Genomic DNA, 19127 nt, shown 5'->3' with positions numbered 1-19127 from the left:
GGAGGAGGAGGAGGAGGAGGAGCAGGAGGAGCAGGAGCAGGAGGAGCAGGAGCAGGAGGAAGGGGCTTACCCTGCCCCTGAGGCGTCTGCCGCCGAGTCTGGGGCGCTTCAGGGCCGCCAGTGAGGATGGGTGGAGCCTCCCAGCGCCCGAGGGGATAATACACCTGGGGAAGCTGAAATACGAGTGGCCCAACTTGACCCAAACCCCTCCAGCATGGCAGTCGAGCACTGAAGTAGCAGCCCAGCCAGACTCCTTACGGAACAACCTCAGAGGTATTCAAGAGCCAAAGCCTGATCTGAACACAGCACCAAGCCCAATTTCGAGCGAGGGGGTGGACCGGAGGGCCTGCGGCAGCCCCTTCAGCCCCACAGTGGTGCAGGATTTCACGGAAGCCCACATGGTTGCAGGGCGTCCGGGAGTGCTGTTCCAGGTTGGGAAGGACCCCACTCTCCTTTCCACGCATTTACTTCTTACTCCTGCTTGGTACCCTCCCTGCCAATGGCTTGAAGTTGCGTTTTCAGATTTGCAACACGCTTTTCTCCTCCCCTTGGACCTATTCAACATCCTCCAGCTGGAGATCACCGAAGCTCCTAGGTTTGCAGGGAGTGACCCTGGGCCCAAGGCTAGAGCAGGCACTGGGCTACAGGGACCAAAAATCACATGACCCCTCCGTGAGCTTTTGTCTCCTCCAGCAGCTATTTTTTGATATTTTCTCCATCTCCCTCAGGCTTTACTTGCTACATTTGGGATTGCCGTGGCCAGGAGTGCTCTTCCAGCCCCCTCCTTCCCTTGTCTTCACACTGGCTGGCAGGAAGAACACCCAACAAGAGGTCTCACATCTTTATTACAGCCACTCCATGTAAGCCTGTGTGCCACAGGTTGTGTGCATGCTGCCACACCAAATGAGAAGGTGGCATAAAAGAAGGAAACAACGTAATGGCCTGGTGAACGAAGAAGCCAAGATTATAATTTAGAAGAGGCTTAATCGAGACCAGATGCAGATGCACATGGCTCCGTCCCCCGCACAGGCTGCAATCAAACATGATCACAGTGCTTCCCCACCACGGACATCTCCTTCAGCTTTCATAGACGTAGGCTGCTATGAACATACTTGTGGAGATGCAATTTCTACAGCACATGTAACTCAGACCAGCAGGTGGAGCCTGCTCGTCACCACAGTGGTGTGAGCAACAGAAATCCTCCACCCTACCTACGAATTACCAGCTCCATAGAAATAGCATGGTCAGACCAAGAAGGTAAGGAAGCCTTGATTATTGAAGTATCAGATCAGCAGATTTGTTTCAGTTCCAGAAGATAAACAAGTTACACTTGAGTGTTTCACTTGCAAACCTGGAGTTTCTGAATACTTGTGGCTTTTACTGCAAATAATGAAAAATCCTATGGAAAAGTGGAATGAAAGAATACCATCTATGAATACATTTATTATGCATCATTAGGCAGTGAATACTGATTTTAGATTTAATAATTTTCACATGCCAAGTTGCAATTCATCTAGCTTCCCCTTATCTGCAACATGAAGATTGTAATGTTACATGTAAGATGCTTAGCTATATAAAGTTAGCCACAAGATTTCTATGTAGTCAGTAACAATACTGAAAGCCACTTCTCTTCCCTTATTGCAAAAACATTACTTAAACAAAAGCCACATGCATTTTAGCATTTCTGTGTAACAAAAGTCTTAGAGCAATAGTAGTCTACTATAAATATCTAAACTTCTTCCATAACAAGTTGAAATACACAGTTTAAAATGGAATAAGTCCAAATTAATTGTGTTGTTTTCAGTACTTTCTAATTACCCATCCAAATAGAGAATATACAGAAATGACTGGGCACGATCAAAAAATTTTTTTCCATTGCAATTCTTTTGGCCATTCAGTCTTTAAATAATGAGAAGACTTATTCTGTTTTTCCTTTTTTTTCGTTTTGCACTTTTTGGTAGCGTGCACTTTGGCATTTTACTGGCCTAGGATTTTCCCTACTAGCATACAGATGCTATGGAGATCTGTGCTGATTCAGGAGGAATAATGTAGAAGTTGAACTTGATGTTATCTCATACTAACAAAGACACCTAGAAAAAGCTGGGATCAAGTGATGCAGTGACTTGCTGTTTTTCAGGAGAATAAGTCTCTCTGTTCTTTCATAAATAGAAGGAAGACTTGACATATATTATTCTTCATATTTCAGTTAACAACCTCGAAGATAGATCTTGTAACCAAAGAATGAGGTGATTTATAAGCAGGATGGCTGCATGTTCTTGGTGTCAACTTCAGGAATATTGTTCTTCAAAATTCTTCTAAAGGAAGATAAAGACAACCTTCCCAGTTAAAGAAAGAATAACAGAATTTCTTTTCCAGAAACATTTATTTATTTTTTTAAATAGTGTTCTTGCTTACAAAGCAACTCTTTAAGTCATGTTCGTTTTACCACAGTGTCTTTGGCTTTTCTTCCTAGAACTTTCCTGTAGCGTGGTATAAAAACGTAGAATTTTTTACAGAAAAATAAGTATATAAACCACAAATTAATCCCTCAAAGTATTAAATAACATACCAAAAGCTTTATCAAATCTATTTCATACACGAATGGGACAAAACCTTGTTGTGTGTGTGCATAACAGTTATATACACATTTTTAGCTTAGTTAAATTAGTGCTTCAAGGTTATCAGGGAAGCTTTACAAAAAGTCCAAATACACAATTGCAGTATTACTAGAATTTGTCACAGTATTTGTGGAATTTACAATGTATACAATACACTGCATTTAAAAACCTCTGCCTGAATATACAAACCAACCACTCTTTCTTGTATTTTTAAAGTTTGCAAATACAGAGGTTTTTGTATACACAAGTCACTGTCCAGATTTCATGTAATTAAGACAGCAAAATAATTATAATTATTTCCTATATAAAAACACATCTACTAGTAAAAACAATGGCATCATGCACATCAAAAACTAAAATACAGTATGAAAACCCAACAGGAAGATGTCACATCCTTTCAGTTGCACTTAACACATCATTCATTCCAAAGCAGCATTACTTTAGTGAGCAAGCTCTAAAATAAGATTTTTCTTATTTTTGTCTATGCAATGTGATACACACATAGAATATGCTCAACTATTAAACAAAGAGTCCTTGTGTTCAACACTCCACATGAGGGCATTCCATCCAGGTTCCTTTTCCCACAGAGGGTTTAGGAAATTTTACAGCTGTTTCTTGTACAGTTTTTTGGTGGGCTCTGTAGTGGACGGATAATTTTAGCTTTCTTTAAGCTGTTCCTTTTACTGATGTTGTTGGATGTGAGGGAATATGAGCGACCATGCATCATCCTGGCATTAAGGCCATTGGCCACAGAGAAAGATTTGAGATGGCTTCTTAAGGCAACAGGGAGAGGGAGCTTGTCAACAAGATGCACAGGGGTACAGGAAACTATGGCACGGCAACAAAGGTCTTGCAGACTCAGTACTTAAAAACAGACATAAAACTTGCATTATAATAGCGTGCTTTTGTCAGCCACATGGTGGTAGCATACCCAATATTCTGCATGTACTTTCTTCTTTTAGGAAGACTTCTCATTTCTCCTCCTGCACCCTTTCCCACATTATATATGAGCCAAAAAAAATCTGTGCTTCAGTTTCCTATTTGTGTTGGAATACCTATGTGAGTCAGAATTAAGCTTTAGGATTTTTTTATTATTATTCTCTACATGCAGGGATAAAACTGTTCCTGCATTTGTATATTTTCTGTTTAGAAAGCAAGCTAAACAGGAGTTAAGAGTCCCATCCCCCCCCCCCCGCGCATGTTTTTTGCATCAAAATCAGCCAAGTAATAAAAGCTCTGGAAATTATTTTACATTCATGAAGCATAAGCCTCAGCCAGGACTAAATTTAAACATTTTCAGTATTGTATTATATCCTTAGACTACCATGGCCATAATAAATGAAGCAAAAATGTTTTATTTTAAAACAGAAACAAACCAAAAAACAATAAAGGCGCACACAGGCATATAGCTGTCTAGCCTTTTCTGTGCTGCTAAAATCTGGGCCTCAGCCATACCTGGCAATGAGTTCCCCAAGACACTTTATCCTATGTAGAAAAAATTTCTTTTGGTTTTGAATTTGCTTTCAGTTTCATTTAACCTGTACTTCTATCCATCTTGTCTCACAACCCTAGAAAGCAGTTTTCTATCACTTTCTCTGCGCCATTTTGTATGCTATACTGTTGTCTTGTTTCCTAAAAGCTAAAGCAGACCCTAGTCTTTTCAAGTTCTTTTCACCTTGAAAAACCAACAGCACACCATTTAACCAAAGACTAAGCTGATAAAGTTACCAGACACCTGCGGCTTATATTTTAAAATTAAGCATTTGAAAATCTTTATTTCACTATCTCCCATTCTTCACTTTTGTCTTCAGGATTCTTAGTATTTTTAACACTGCTAGCAGATAGTAGCACAAGTAATTGTATATTGTACTTTGCTTACCCTTGTTTGGCCTCCAGAGCCTGTCCATTCCATGTCTCATCAATACTATTCTTGCAAGCTCAGTAAAGGACTCTGTAATATTGAAATTACAAAGTGGGCTGACTTCGAAAAAAGTCATGCCCATCCTCTCAGCATAGGCTTGTGCTTGTTCAGTAGACACTTGGCGTTTGAAGGCTAAGTGAAGGCGATTTCCAACCAGGATTTTTGGTACACCAGGAGCATGCTGAGCAAAAAGAAGCAACAACAGCAAGAAAAAAAGGATTAACAGTCTGGCTCGCACTTCCCTCAATTAAAACAAACAAAAGCTTTTTCAAGATTTAAAGACTGCGTGGGAGGTCAGACCAGATGATGTCTAGAGGTCTCTTCTAGCTTAAATTATTCAACGATTCTCTGATTTAAAAACATCCCTTCCTTACAGTAAAGTGACTTGCACAGATGATGTAGCAGATCTATACCAAGAGTGGGACTGCAACTTGAAATTTTTGCCCTCCATATGCTTTCTGTCAACACCTTTAGAAACCAGACACTCCAGCTGGTATGTTTCCAGCTTTCTAAAAGCATAAACATAGAAACAAAATTGTAAGCTTGGCATCTTGGATAACTCTGTAGTAAGCACTGCCTGAAAATGCCAGGAGAAACATTAGAAAATACTGTAAGCAGTCAGTCTTAGTAATCTGGTATAGACTAGTGATGCTCTGGGAGTGTACCTTACCTCGTCTATTTCTTTTATCCATCGATCGATTCCATCAAATGACCAACGATTTGTAATGTCATAAACTAGTATTACACCCTGTATTAAAAAAAAAAGTTTAACAGAGGCATAAAACAGAATAATACCTGTAAATTCTCCATTTCCAAAATAATCCTGTAAGATACTGAGCAACTTCTCAATGGTGTAGAAACTCATCATCCTGTCAAACTAAGACCTGTCTCCCAGTACAGATTACAGAATGGGTAAGGCGTAGAACCCCCAATTTCATTTTGGGGCCTAACACATTGAGAAATACTTGTTTTTAGAGTTGGCAGGTTTGGTTGATTACATATATATCACATGTCATAGCAAATACAAGTTTTTGGTCACATTCTGTAGCTCTGCACAATCCTGGGATATAACAGGAGCAACTCATCAAAACTGCCATGAGTTATAACAGTACTTTAATGTGTGACTTTTGTATGTCTGTCTGCTTTTTTTTTTCCTCCCCTCAGGTCACCTCATTACAAGCCATTACACTTTGTTGCATTTTAGGCTAGATTTATATTTTTCCAATTAGCCTTGACAGCATTATGTTGTCAATTTATCTTACTTGGCACACAAGATTTTAAAACTCAGAATTAGCATATATTTCCTTTGCTTGACCAAAGATAACAGACTTAAGTTACTGAGGTAACCGACAAGAAGGCACAAGAATATATACAATTGTATTTCACCATGATTCAACTTCAATCTCATTAATTCCCTCTCCCCCTAAAAGAGAATCCTTCCTCTTGTTTTTTAGCATTTTGCATATGTTATCTTCAGAACATTATAGAACCTGTAACTATAATACAGTAAACTATAGAAGCCATCACGATAGACTGCTGTTTTCATTCATCCAACCACCATTACTCATCAATTACTCATCACTGAGAAAGCTGTGCTTTGCTTACCTGAGCACCTCTTGAATAAGACCGAAATATGGTGCAGAATCTCCCTTGCCCTGATGCATCCCTAAATAAAATAAATTATATATATATTTTAAAAGAAGTAGGTGTCCGCCTATGTTAAGAATTCAGCTTGATCAACCCATCTCTATTCATCTGTGTCACTTCTTCACTTAGTCACACCGTAGTTGCCACTAAAGTGTGGCTCCTCTTGCTCTCAGCAGTTCCCTCCCCGCACACTGGCATTCTGCTCTTCCCTCTGCCTTTCTCAGGTTTCTCTGGATAACAGAACAAGAACTTCAAACTCTACTCTTGTGATTGCCCTTGGAAAATAAAGGCTGTTAGTCAAGTATATATATGCCACTATACTTTGCATTTAGTTCAGCTCAAAGAAAAATTCTGTTTTCACAGCAGAGAAGTGGAAGGAAACAACAACTATCACCAAGGAAAGGAAAGGAAAAACAATGAATTCTTGATTACAGCAATAAAAGTTTATCATGAGTCTAGTATGATGAAGCCATCCTTACAGAGGCATAGATAGAACAGATTTTTAGAAAAGAGTGCACAAAAGAATCATTACATATAATGTTCAGAAACAAAATTATAATGAAAAATGCAACAAGAAACAAACTTCCATAGACTATTTGAGATAGATGACAGATCTTCAAAAGCAAGGCACTTATTTCCGTATATGGTCAACTGTAGAAACATTTTCAATCTGTTTTTCTAAGAAAAAACATCCTTTCCCTTCCCAAAAAGCATTAAAACCTCTCCTTCCTGGCTGCTTCTCAGATAAGCTTTATGTGGTATTTTTATTAAGCTATATAAAGCAGAAGCCAGAAGAAGAAAAAAGTTGAACAAAATATCAAGTAATCAAGGTACCATATGGCAAAGTACTATTATCTATCATTGCATTTTAACTTTTGAACCAATATTTTGAACATCATAAAAGCAAAAGCAAGCAATGAAGAATAAATTTAAAATAACTTAGCCCTGGCAACACATAAGCATTTAATTCCAGTATTTAAAGATGTTCCAATCATAAATGGACACGAGAATGAATGTTAAAGCCAAAGGCTGAAACAGACAGTCCACTGCCATTTTTAGGGGTGAAAAGAGGTATAAAGGTATAATCCCAGTAACAATTCATGCTCACCTCCAGTTCTCTACCATATCTGCATGCTGTTTGTTCCTAGAACCTGCCCCTCTGACTCATCTGGATTATGGTTCCCCAAAACACATTCCCTCTCCTTCCTGTCCTGTCCTGACCTTGCTTCTCCCTCTTTTGTGCCATGAGTTTAGGGAAGACAAAAACCAATCCATTTAAGATGCAACAACATTATTGCATCTTTCAGGTTATATCACTTTGCTGCAAAATGCTTAATTGTTCTCTGCATGTTTTTTGCTAGAATCAAATCAAATATCAACTTTTTAACCATCGTGAGTAACAATGCTGCTTTTTTGAACTTAATTTTTAAGATTGTGCCATTTTAGTCAGCCTGACCACCATTACTAATAAATTGAGATCTGTTGCTATACAATTACTGTATGTTTTTTAAGGTAATTTCATGGTCCTTGTTACCCTATAGCAAAGTAACTTGTAATCTTTTGTGCCTTCATTCAGCATTTATTATACATCTCATAAGAAACTCTAGGGTTCCCCATTTTACATGAAATGGATGCCAAATGGAGGTGAAGGGAAAGCAAGTGACTTGCCTAAAGTCCTAGCTACCTGGATCATTCTTCCTCATTTAGCGAAATATTTCTGAGGCACAAGGGAGGATTCCTGCCCTGAAGAGCTTCATCCTTTGTGTCTCTGAAATATAAATTATGAGGAAAGATGAAACACACACTTACCAGAGCTGTAGCTTGATTCGTCGGCCATCCAGAAGTATAGTTGTAGTCTTATAGTCAATACCTGGGGGAAAGACAATTGCGCAAATCTTAGATCTGCTTCCAGGTGTACAGCATATGCACAGGCAGTTACAGATTTCAAAGAAGCTGGCCATTAAAAATAATATTTTTTCATCAGTAGTCTGTCAGATGCACATAGATAAGTATAGCTTGTTCAGATAAAATTACAAAGACCCCTTTCATATTACTGAAGCGTGATCCATTCAGTAACAGATTTCTCAGGTTCCCTTCAGCTTGATAGATGATATCCTTTCAGCAAGGGAAGCTAGAACTATGTTTTCCCCTCTTCTCTCACATATAGGCTGCAAACTAAATGCCATTCTTTTCCTCTGCTCCACAGTTACATTGCCTCTATTATTTCTTCCTAACCTAGCAGCTCAGACCCATATGCAGCTCTTGCATCAGACATACTTGTCCCTCTCCAGTATAAAAGCAGCAGATGGCACAAGAAGTGGTTGGCCTTTCTGTTCCTAGCTTTTTCCATTACCATTGAAAACTATCTTCTCTGACCATAAGATCTGTTCACTTAGCAGCCCACAAAATATAGGCAAAAAATCCAACTTGCTCCTTCCTGTAACAAGCTCAGGACTTGTTGTTGAGCTACAGCGCCTCTTTTAGATGAGCTGAAAAAGTACTGCATCATTTAATGGATGCATGTAGTTGTGTTTATACCTATTATACATATATGTGTGTATAATTTAGCCTGTTAATATGTGAACTACATAACATGCTAATATATTTCTTTGCTGAGCTCATATCTCTATTGTATGTCACTAATACCATTTTATACTCTTCACAAATAAATTTCTGTGCTTAGTTCTTTATTGGTGACCTGAGATGCCTCAGGAAGAAATTTAACTACATAAAAATAAGCTCAAGTTTAGCTTTACTGTTTTCTTGAGTGAAATGGATGGGTCAGCCTAGGTAAAACTAATTAGATGCTGCAGTTCGGTAGCTGCAGTTGACCCCTGAAAACATTTACCACTATGCTGGGGGTCAATGGCTTGAAACACTAGGCTTCAGTACTGTATCCGCAATGTTCATAATTCTAAATATTAAAAGAGAGGCTTTTATTTTATTAAATGTTATTGAAAAATATGCATTACTCTGTAGCCAAGCAACAGTTCTACTGGTAAATGTGTTTTGCCACGTTTTCTTGGCTTTGTCATAGTTAAGTCATTTCCTGAACTGAACATTTATTCATACAGCCTTGCAAATGCAGGTTAAAGAGCATGGAAACTAGCTCCGAACACATACTGAAATGTAGCTAGACTCATACCTTGAAAAACAGACGTGTTTTATTCCTGCGTATAAGCAAGTCAAAAGAGTGTCAAAAGAAATACACTGCCACAGAAAAACAAATGCACGAGAAAGAGTACCTTAATTACTACTTAAGGATTGGCTGAAGTCTTATCAAAGGAAGAGGGATGACAGTGGTGCAGATGAGCCTGTTAACTGCTTGCTCCTGAACTGCAGACAGCTATAAATCACTGCAGAGGAGCAGAGATACGGCACACAGGTGTTGGTAGGTAGACAGGCTGGAACAAACTGATAAACAAGTGGAAACACCAGGTCTCAAAAAGAAATAAAACATCTCTACCACGGTCAGGAGCCTGCGACCTTGCACCAGCCTTGCCAATTTTTAGGTATAAGGTGGTGAGCACAAGCTCTCCTGCCTGGCTCCAGATACCCTGACCCTCACACATCCAAACACAGGGAGCTGCACAGCTCACTTCATCCACAGGTTTCCCCAGGCTGTTTCCTAACATTGCCACAACACATCCCAACCAGTATTGTGTGCCCACCCTTTTGAGTGCCTAGAGATGCTCTGTGGTTTTCTTCTAGGACAGTCTTCCCATCACATGTCTGTTCTTCAAGGACAGAGAAACCGTGACCAGCTTACAGAGCAAGGCCAAACTGCGAGTAGTTTAGCCTACACCCTCTCCGCAACATCAGCCATGACGCCACACCATGTTTTAACATGTTTACATAGGTGCATGTCGAATGCTTGCCAATAAGAAAGGTGGGTATTTGAGGGGTAAAAAGAAGTACGGAAGAGTAAAAAAGCCACATCAATTAGAAACAGATTGTAGTCACAGCTTACGCCACTCTCTCCTAAAGGAATATTACAGCACAGTGCTGCACATGAGCAACGAATGAAAAGCCCTCCAGAGCTGTGCTTGCAGCCAGCAAAGATATCTACCAGCAGATAGATAGGTTTCTGCAAAGCAGAAACCTTTCTTTGAGCTGAACTGCTTTGTCATCAAGTTGATATTAAGCCATAGTTTTCCTTTTATCCCTAAAATAAAATACACTAAAATATTAAAATCATAAAAACCATAAAACATAATGATCAGATTTAGGCAGTTTCTTTAATTTTTAATTTTTACAGCATTTGATACATTTATTTTCCAACCTGCACAACTGCAGGTGAACTAGCACACCCAAAGCAGACTTCCTGTTGGTCCTTCAAGTATAGTGCTGCTAAACACTGCAAGCAGGCGCCTCAAAAAGGTCCCAGAAACAGTTATCATATGTATGTTACCCCTATCTTTGTCAACAAAATAGAGATTTAAAACCCTCTTGCGTGATATGCAGATGCACAAAAACGAAGCCTTATATGTGTCCCCTTTTCCAAAAGGAAAGGAGTTTGTAAGGTCTGGAATAAACAGGCATCTAAATACAAAACAGAAGTTACTGCAAGATAACAGTTATCAACTAAGTCAGCTTTCCCTGAAGAGATACACAAAGCAAAAAGTTGCTTCTTTTGGCAGGCATTTCTCCCCAAATTTGCACCATGCCGAACTGCGCAAATATAGTTTGTCTAGTGAACTTGAAAAAGATTATTCGAGGCAAACAAGGTTTGGGTTTGCTTTATAAATACAACCAAAATCTTGAATTCACTAATCGCAAGATGCTGTTCTGAAACGAAGTGTGGATGGATGCCCTGCCCGTGGAAGAGCTACCCTAGGTACAGGTCAGAATAATTTCTTGCCCAGACATCAGTGCACCATTACTCAAGACAGCTGTCCCCACAACTTCAGGCTCAAGGCAATTCATATGTTACTAATTTCTCCTCTAAAACAAACAAAAAAAATTATGAGAGTCTGAATGCTGTTTACTATATAGAATAGCATCAATACCTTTCTGAACGATACATATTCTACCACTGATATCGAAGCAATAGAGCGAACCAACTTCTTTATCTCCACTATAAATAACCCCACTTCACTAACTTTCTTGCATGTTAAAGCTTACATTTTATGGATTAGGTAGCTCATAGGTATTTTGTATTCAAAAACTTTCATAGCTGTATTAATGAGCTGGGTTTATTTCTATACTGTATTTTCTGATACTATTAAAGTATCTCTTAGCTTTATAAGGTCAAAGATCTAAAGAAAATATTTAGAAGGCTAGTTGCATAGTAGTATTATTAATATATATTTTTATCCATTAATTGCTTTGACTTGTTTTACAGATTATGTCATTCCCAACAGCAATAGCTGCTGCTAAACACCTGCCCAGTCTGAAAGCCAGAAACAGAGGGGCTTTCAGTCATCTTGCAGAAGCTCTAAAGAAACAAGTACAGGCAGTTTGAGAGCAAAGGACATTTATTAGGAATGAGAGGCCAGGAGGAATTGCTTCTGTTACCAAGGTCCTGGTAAGGAAGAAGTTAGCAATAACTGGAGTAATTGTAGAAAGTGAGCTCAGAGGAGCAGCTCTGCTGCCCTGTGAAAACTAGATGAGTCAGCAGGAAGATAGAGGCACCGACATAGGTAACAGGCTGCACGCTATTAGGAAATTCATTTCAAAGCTGCCACTTCATTTCTACTGCTTGCCCTCAGAATCCTTCACTTGATTCTCACCAGCATACAGGTTTGCTACTCCCAGCTTTACAAGCTAAAGAATATGTCCTACCATCAAATAGTAGTGTATTAGGAAAACAAAATCTCCCGACACAGTTCTTTCTAGCCTGGCAGCGGAGAGAAGGAGCCGAGTTCTTCTCACGGTTCCAACTCGAACGGGAGATTGGGTCTATGTCACACCAGCTCTGCGGTTCCCACAGTGGCACTGAGCTGAATAGCCAGCTACAGTGATCCTGGGCACTTCAAGCTTTCAGCTCATACACTTCTGCAGTGAATTGAGATGTTTCCCACCCATAATTCAACTCTTATCATTTGCACATTTGGAAAGTTGGAAAGAAAAAAGTTAGCACAGTTTTTGGAAGACATTTTCATTTCTTGGCTAAAGAAGTGCATCAGTCCTCCAGCAGAATGAGGAAACAGTCAAATCTAGGAACTACAACTGGGGAAAGAAGGAGAAAAAAAAAATCAAACTTGCAAATAAAGCCTCAGGACACCAAACAATCAAAATCATTGGGCGCTGGAAGAACAAGTTTCATCATTTTTGAAATTCTTGAAGACATAAAACATGCAGAACAAACACTGTGTAACACTATAAGACTCATTCCTGCACCCTTGTGCTGCTACTGGTATTGCCCGCAGGGTGAAATACCTCCACTAGTTTATCTACGGTTAATGAAGAGGCACAACCACATTCAGCAAATGCTGACACATCCCACGCAGGGAACTGACATCCATCGTTCTGTTTAAAGACGCACCAAGCATAGAAAATTAGTACGGCACAGCTAGAAGAGACGCAGCTGAGTAAACCAGGCGCAGCGCTCTGTGCCATGGACCATAAACTACCGCAAGACTCTCATGTTTAGCTGCACACGTAATGCAAAATATGCCATCTTTTTCCCTCATGTGACATGTATAAGGCAAATCTGAAAATATACTACTGCCAGCTGCTGTTTAGGAGAGCATCTTACGGGTTTCTCAAAAGATTTTTGAAAAATAAATGGGTTCAGAAACGTTGCTCTTCAGCTGTTATACAGATAAAAGCAGTTGAGAACTGAACTGGAACATCTCTGCAATTAGCATTTGCCACTGATTAGAAACCAAAATAAAGAGAGTTTTGCCATAACAGGAACAGCACAGAAACCATAACAATGAGACCAACAGATGTGGATTGTGCTGTTGCAGAAGTCAAATATCCTTCCAGAACATTATTCACTCATTTAGCAAGACACAATGGCTTTGTTTGGACACACAACTGAAATGCATTTCTATGAAGGAAAGAGAAGAAAGAGGCTGCTAACTCCAAGAATTCAGCTGATATCAAGACAATTATTTCGTTCTTTCTGCTTCCTATTACACAACAACAACAGAAGAATTCTGGATCGTACTTTCTACAGAATCAGTCATATTTATCATGACACAGGAAAATAAGTCTTTTAAATTGCAACATCACCCCGTTACACTAAGCAATTCTGGAGGTTTTGTTTGCCTGCTCAAGGGGCAGGAGGAGGTTAAAACCACAGACTTGCAGAATCATCACAGTTCTGGGTCAATCTCTGAAAATGTTTCAATGCTATGCTGCAACTTTCATTATCCTGCATTGGGAGACTCCAGACTCATGCATAAAATATGAAAAAGTCTTAGTAAAGAAAAGGAGTGAAGTGAAGGTGAATTTCACAGAGGGACCTAATTTTAAACCTATGATCCTTTCAGATTGCAATCTAGATTAGTTTCTCTGCTATGACTTTTTAAAAAATAAATTCTATGTTTAATCTTTGTGTGGAACATTCTTGAAGGGACTCTGGATTTTACCAACTATTAAATACAGCTATTTTTCCATTGCCCAATGAATAATTTTCAAGCAAGCATGTGTTTATGAATTGCTAAGCTTCTGTTCTGTTTTGTTTGGGGATGGTGGCGGAGCAAACCAACCACCACTGATTATTTCAGACCTGTTTAACTGCTCCTCCTCTTAAGTTGGACAATCAGGGTTTTCTAAGAAATGGAAAAATGTATACAGAAACCATTGCAAAGCCTGCTTTTATCAAGATAATTGCTATGAAAATTCCTTCATTACAGATCTGCTACATGTTCTGAACTGAATAGCTGAGGTACGGTGATTGTGATTACCCGCCTGTCTTAAAAAAAAAAAAAGAAAAAAAAAAGCCCCCTTTTAGGATGCCATTAAAGATTAAGCGTGAGGCACAGTCATGTTTCATTAATCAAGGACTAAGAAGAAAGTTTAGTTTTTCATTGAAGTAGTTTCAGAATGGTGTTCTTTAAAGAACAACCTCACACCAGATCAAATACTATCATGCAAGCCTGTACAAATTCAGGCAACTAGCTCTCAAAGTAGAAATATCTATCATAAAGATCTGTATAATTACTTCATCTTAGACCTATCCTTTTGGCTTATAAAAGGGAGAGATTTCCTATTTAAACCATCTAAGCCGGCAGGAATGGAAACATGCAAGTGAACCAGCAAAACCTCCCAGTGCGTCTTAATCCTTTCAAATGGATGTTTTTTAATCAGAATTATTTACCTAAAGCCACAAACTGAAATTAAAAAACCTCAAACAAGCCGCACCCCTTATTGAAGGGTGGGACTTCTTAAATATAATTGCTTTTTTAATAAATGTTTTTCTTTACAAACACAAAATTAACAGAGAGGGCTTACCTTTAGATATAACGGCTGCCAGAAATTTAATAAGAGTCCAGAAGGATCCAGCTGTTTGATACCAACCGCAGTAAACAGGAAGGCATCTTCTCCGCATGGAGGCTTTGTGGCCATTACCGTACTATCGCCTATGCTTCACTGACCATACCACATTTCTGTCAACACTGATTATTTTAAGGTTTCCTGTGAATTTCTATTTTTGCTTTATGCTTGTAGTAGTGCATCATAGTTGTCTTTCTCAGATGGGTCTCTTTAAGGTCTCCTCAAACATTTAAGTTGCTCATGTTGTGCTCCAAAGGCAACATTATTTACACCAAAACTCATTTCTCCCCAGTTTAATAACTTGAGATTCAAGGATTTACAGTGTCGCCATCGGTCTCTTAGCTTTGCATGAGTGCAAAACACTTGTTTGAATAAAGTTTGTATGCAATGGGCTACAGAGAGACCACTGGTCACATTTTGATAATATGACAGAGAGAGAATAAAACCCAGACTTAACCCCAAGAATTTTCCCACAGAAACTAGATGTTAATGGTTTAGACCTTGTTCTGCATTTGCTTTAGATCTGTGTTTGACTTGAGATAAGTTATAGGAGAGTAGCAGGAAAAAAGAAAGAGTTGTGACTTTAAGATTGGATTCCTTAGAGCTCTGGTCTATCATCAGGGAAAGATGTCACTCAATGGCACATTTGTCTTAGTATCACCCTAAAAGAAAAACAAAAAAACAACTTTGTGTATATGAGAAAGTATAGAACACAGGATTTTTCATCTTCGCACTGGGTATACCCTTACATTTTCATTTATAAATACTGTAGTTACATTGATTCTACCTCTTGCGTGTCTTGATTCTTCCTTTAAAGTGTGGTGTTCCTTACAGATAAACGGTTAGCAGATTAGCCATTTTCAAACTTAATTAAAATGGAACCAAACAACCTCAAAAGGTTAAGAAAAATAAACCTCCAAACCAAAAACCAAACCAACCCACCATCCCCTGGGCTGCACATCCCCGTCCCCACAACCTGACCAACTTCAGGGATTTCAGTGGGTTAAGCACCTTCTCCAGCAATTCTCTCCATTGGTTTGTCCATATGAATCATTTAGTAATAGTTGTCTCAAAAAGGTATTAATGTCTCTTTCTCACTGTGTGTTTCTTGGTCAATAATTAGATATTAAGTGTCTATAAATAACAGGCATGATGAGAATTCAGCAGTCACGTAATTTCCCATTGCAAGCTTCCTAAGATTTCTGGGTTTTCACATACACATTAAAATTACAGTCTAACATTTCTCCTAAGAATGTCTTTGCAACTGTTTCAAATATATTTGACAAGTGACATGCTTCCCAACTCCCAAGAAAATGGACCTACAACATGCTTTTGATTCAAAATCTAATTAAACTTTAAAAACTAAGCCTAATGTTTCAGAGCATCATTCTGCAGTGAACTCTCTGCAATAAAATTGGACAAAATCTTTTAGTTTATCAGCACAAAGGTCAGGTTACATGTCAGCAGTATTTGCCTTCTGCTTGCCTTTTCAAAGTAATCGTTTTCCAAATTCCAGTCTTTTCCACCATACTTAATTACTGCAGTAAAAGCCATCTGCTTGAAAAGCAGAGATTGCCTATTCAGATTGAAATAGAGGCATTCTAAATTTTTACATCTAGACTGTATTCTTCAACTCATTAACCAAGTCATAAACTACAATTAAGGAGTCTTCTGCATAATTCACTCATTTCAAGGACATGACAATTTTCCCATTTAGGAGAAAGATTTATATCAGAAAGCCAGACTTCTTGTTTAGTTTCGTTTATGGTCATAGGCATACACCAATATCACAGTCTATCCTGTTAAAAGGAATAAACTGTTTGAAGTTTAAAGGAATTAAATTTACAACTGTTTAAAGGAATTAAATTTACAAAAGATCTATCATTAAAAAAATGAATGTACATTAGGTACACAGAAGCTCTTCATAGGTACATTTTTTTAGTGAGTCAGGTTAAAATCTGAAGATTTCAGAGCACTTTCAGTTAGCTTTAATCCAGACTGCCACCTGCAGAACCAGATCAAATGGTATGGGAAGCAAGAAATGCGTTGCAACCTCATGGCATACCTCCAATATTAATTTGAAAACAAAATTAACAACTGAACCACTCCAAACCTTATTTAAGCCAAAAATCCCCCTAACTAGACTGTTCATTTACAAAATCAATACCTGCGTATGTTTTTGTTCGCTGTCCTCTTACTCTCAGCATTAGTAGTTAAACAAGCCAGAACTGTGCATGGTAAATTCACTCTTGCAAAAAGGAACATGCAAACAATCCGTTTGAAGTACATGACTTTTCTTTCTAAATTGTGCCTTAGTTTGCAGTATTGCTGCTAAGATGGATAAGCAAAAACTAAGCACAGAAGAAAAAAAAAAAAACAACTGTTTGGAAAGAATAAAACACTATCTGTCATCAGCTAATAAATCAACTTTTAACCAAAATAAATGCATGATTCATTTCTATTCATTTTAAGAAGGAAGGAAGTAAAGGTCCTGAGGCCTTATTCATTCTTTTCTCTCTTACTATTTCCTAGTGAATAATGAAATTGCCTTTTTAAAAATCTATAAGACCTTAGAAATGTACTTTACAAGAAGGGAGAGAAGGGTCCCCATTTCCTAGTTCAGAACACAGCAGCAACTCCAAGCTTCAGTTTTAATTTTCCTTTCTTCCACTCCTCCAAAAGAAAAGGATATTGAAGGCATACAGTAAACTTTTTAACTAAAATGTTTACTACAAATTTCAGCTAACATCCTCAGATGAAAGCTACTATATATAAACATGTTATTGTATATAAATAGTAGCATGTCCGGAAAAGAGACTGTTATTATTAGCATTATCAGGAAAGAAGTTCTTCCTGTATTTCAGCACACTTTATTCATAACTTTGAAAGAAGTGAAAAGAGATTATTGTATGAATCCCAGAAAGCTCATAATTGACTCTTCTTTCTTCCATAGACGCAAAGGAATAAGCAAAAAGGGAGGCTGCAGCGGTCAGGATCACAAAACACCTCTAGTGCCTGAAAAGATCTGTATTCTCCTGCACCTTGATCCAGCTGCTTGTCGAAGACACTCCACTCTCTTCTGTCTGGAAAATTCATCTGAAAAGACAAGGCCTGCAGAACTACCGAATAGACTGGGAATAGTTGTTACTAGCTGGAGAAAAGAATGAGAATCAACAAAGTAGTCGGAGACCTGATAAAATCAGTAAGGCTGGAGTCAGAAATAAAACAGGGACATGACACCCAAGAAGAGACTGGACCAGGGCACCCCCAAGAGAATAGTGCCGGCCCACGTGCTGAAGCCATCACCCTGATACTATCGCTCCAGCCAGTCAAGCCCCATCTTCCACTTAGTTCAAACTGTCACAAGTTAGAACAATATTAAATATTTGGTAAGGAAAAAACCTAAGCAGAAACAGATTATTTGAATGCAACTAGCAACTATTGATAATGGCTTTAAATGCATGAGACACTAAAGCTTTTCTGCCAAAAATAACCATTTAACCAAAACCACAGTTTGTCAGGTACACAAACTACCAAAATTTATTCCTGCCCAAAAGGAATTTGTACAGAAAAAGGTTAAATAAGGCACAGACTGCAAACACACTTGGAAAAAGGTAAGCATTACAGCATCACTAGGAATTCCATATAGCAAAAAGGAATAGATGCATCTAATTGGTTTTATCCTATTTTGTTATGCTTTTGTTATAAAACAGTTTTCTTCTAGGCCAATTTAAAATAATCAAACTGATTTCAGGTTCTTTGTCTCTAAATTATCTTTCACGCATGTCAGGCTGTCAATCAGAACACAAAAATTCCCTAGCATCATGCCTCTACAAGCCCCAAAATATGATCTGGGGACCTTGGCTCAACATAACTTTTACCAAACAACTGAGTTGGTCTGCTAGACAGTATTGAAGATGGAGCTGAGATAAGATTGTTATTCACTGGCAGCCAAAGTTCTTTATTTTCCTTACGTAAAGTTGAAAATTTCAGCTTACAGTTTGTTGATCGTTCACTCTCCTCCATTGGGACAAGCAACACACTCTTGGCAGAAGACAATTAGCATGAGTGCTTTTAGCTTTACAATTTCCCCTCTTTCCAAACTCTCTGCAGAGGTAATAACTCAGCACAAAAAAAACCAAAACAAAAAAGCAGGAAATTCCCAGTTACAGTCATTGTTATTTCTAAAATAGCAACAGTATTTTAAAATAGCTCTTTTCCAATTAAGATTTGCATTTTATAACAAAGTCGCCCTCAACATTTAGTCCATTTAATATCCAAGTAAAGATGATCATAACTTAGCACTGGTAATCATGGTTTAGAAATTAACCTGCATTATCATCTAAAAAACAAACAAAACCCTCCATTATATCATCTTCTCACTACTACCATTTATCAATTCTTATAAGTAAGAGTTGCTTAGTACACCAGAGAAGTCTCCCAGCATGTGTCAGGCACACTGTTAACTAGTCCCCTTAATCTTCTGACAATTA

At 38.3% G+C, this 19127-nt stretch overlaps 1 protein-coding gene and 1 long non-coding RNA gene across 4 annotated transcripts in view; one reads left to right on the top strand and one right to left on the bottom strand.

Moving 5' to 3' along the window:
- Nucleotides 1-35: 35 nt before the first annotated feature.
- LOC134148864 (uncharacterized) lies at nt 36-18035 on the top strand. Of its 2 annotated transcripts, XR_009960294.1 has the most exons (3): nt 36-273; nt 729-1257; nt 17588-18035. It is a non-coding gene; the product is annotated as an uncharacterized LOC134148864 (long non-coding RNA). The 2 variants fall into 2 exon arrangements; XR_009960293.1 differs by having other exon boundaries at nt 36-1257.
- The window catches only part of RAB40B (RAB40B, member RAS oncogene family), a 31095-nt gene continuing 14332 nt past the window's right edge, over nt 2365-19127 (bottom strand). The window contains exons 2-7 of one of the 2 annotated variants that reach the window (XM_062591402.1): nt 14593-15296; nt 7996-8056; nt 6145-6205; nt 5210-5287; nt 4498-4720; nt 2365-3482 (exon numbers count right to left, since the gene is read on the bottom strand). In XM_062591402.1, coding sequence (XP_062447386.1) covers nt 3211-3482; nt 4498-4720; nt 5210-5287; nt 6145-6205; nt 7996-8056; nt 14593-14689 — 792 coding nt within the window. In that variant the 5' untranslated portion in view covers nt 14690-15296 and the 3' untranslated portion in view covers nt 2365-3210. The remainder of the gene's footprint in view (nt 3483-4497; nt 4721-5209; nt 5288-6144; nt 6206-7995; nt 8057-14592; nt 15297-19127) is intronic. The other variant, XM_062591401.1, reaches the window with a different exon arrangement.

The sequence above is a fragment of the Rhea pennata genome, chromosome 19, assembly GCF_028389875.1.
Source record: "Rhea pennata isolate bPtePen1 chromosome 19, bPtePen1.pri, whole genome shotgun sequence".
In the NCBI taxonomy this organism is placed as follows: domain Eukaryota; kingdom Metazoa; phylum Chordata; class Aves; order Rheiformes; family Rheidae; genus Rhea; species Rhea pennata.
The sequence above is the reverse complement of the archived record's forward strand: the minus strand, read 5'-3'. Positions and strand labels throughout refer to the sequence as shown.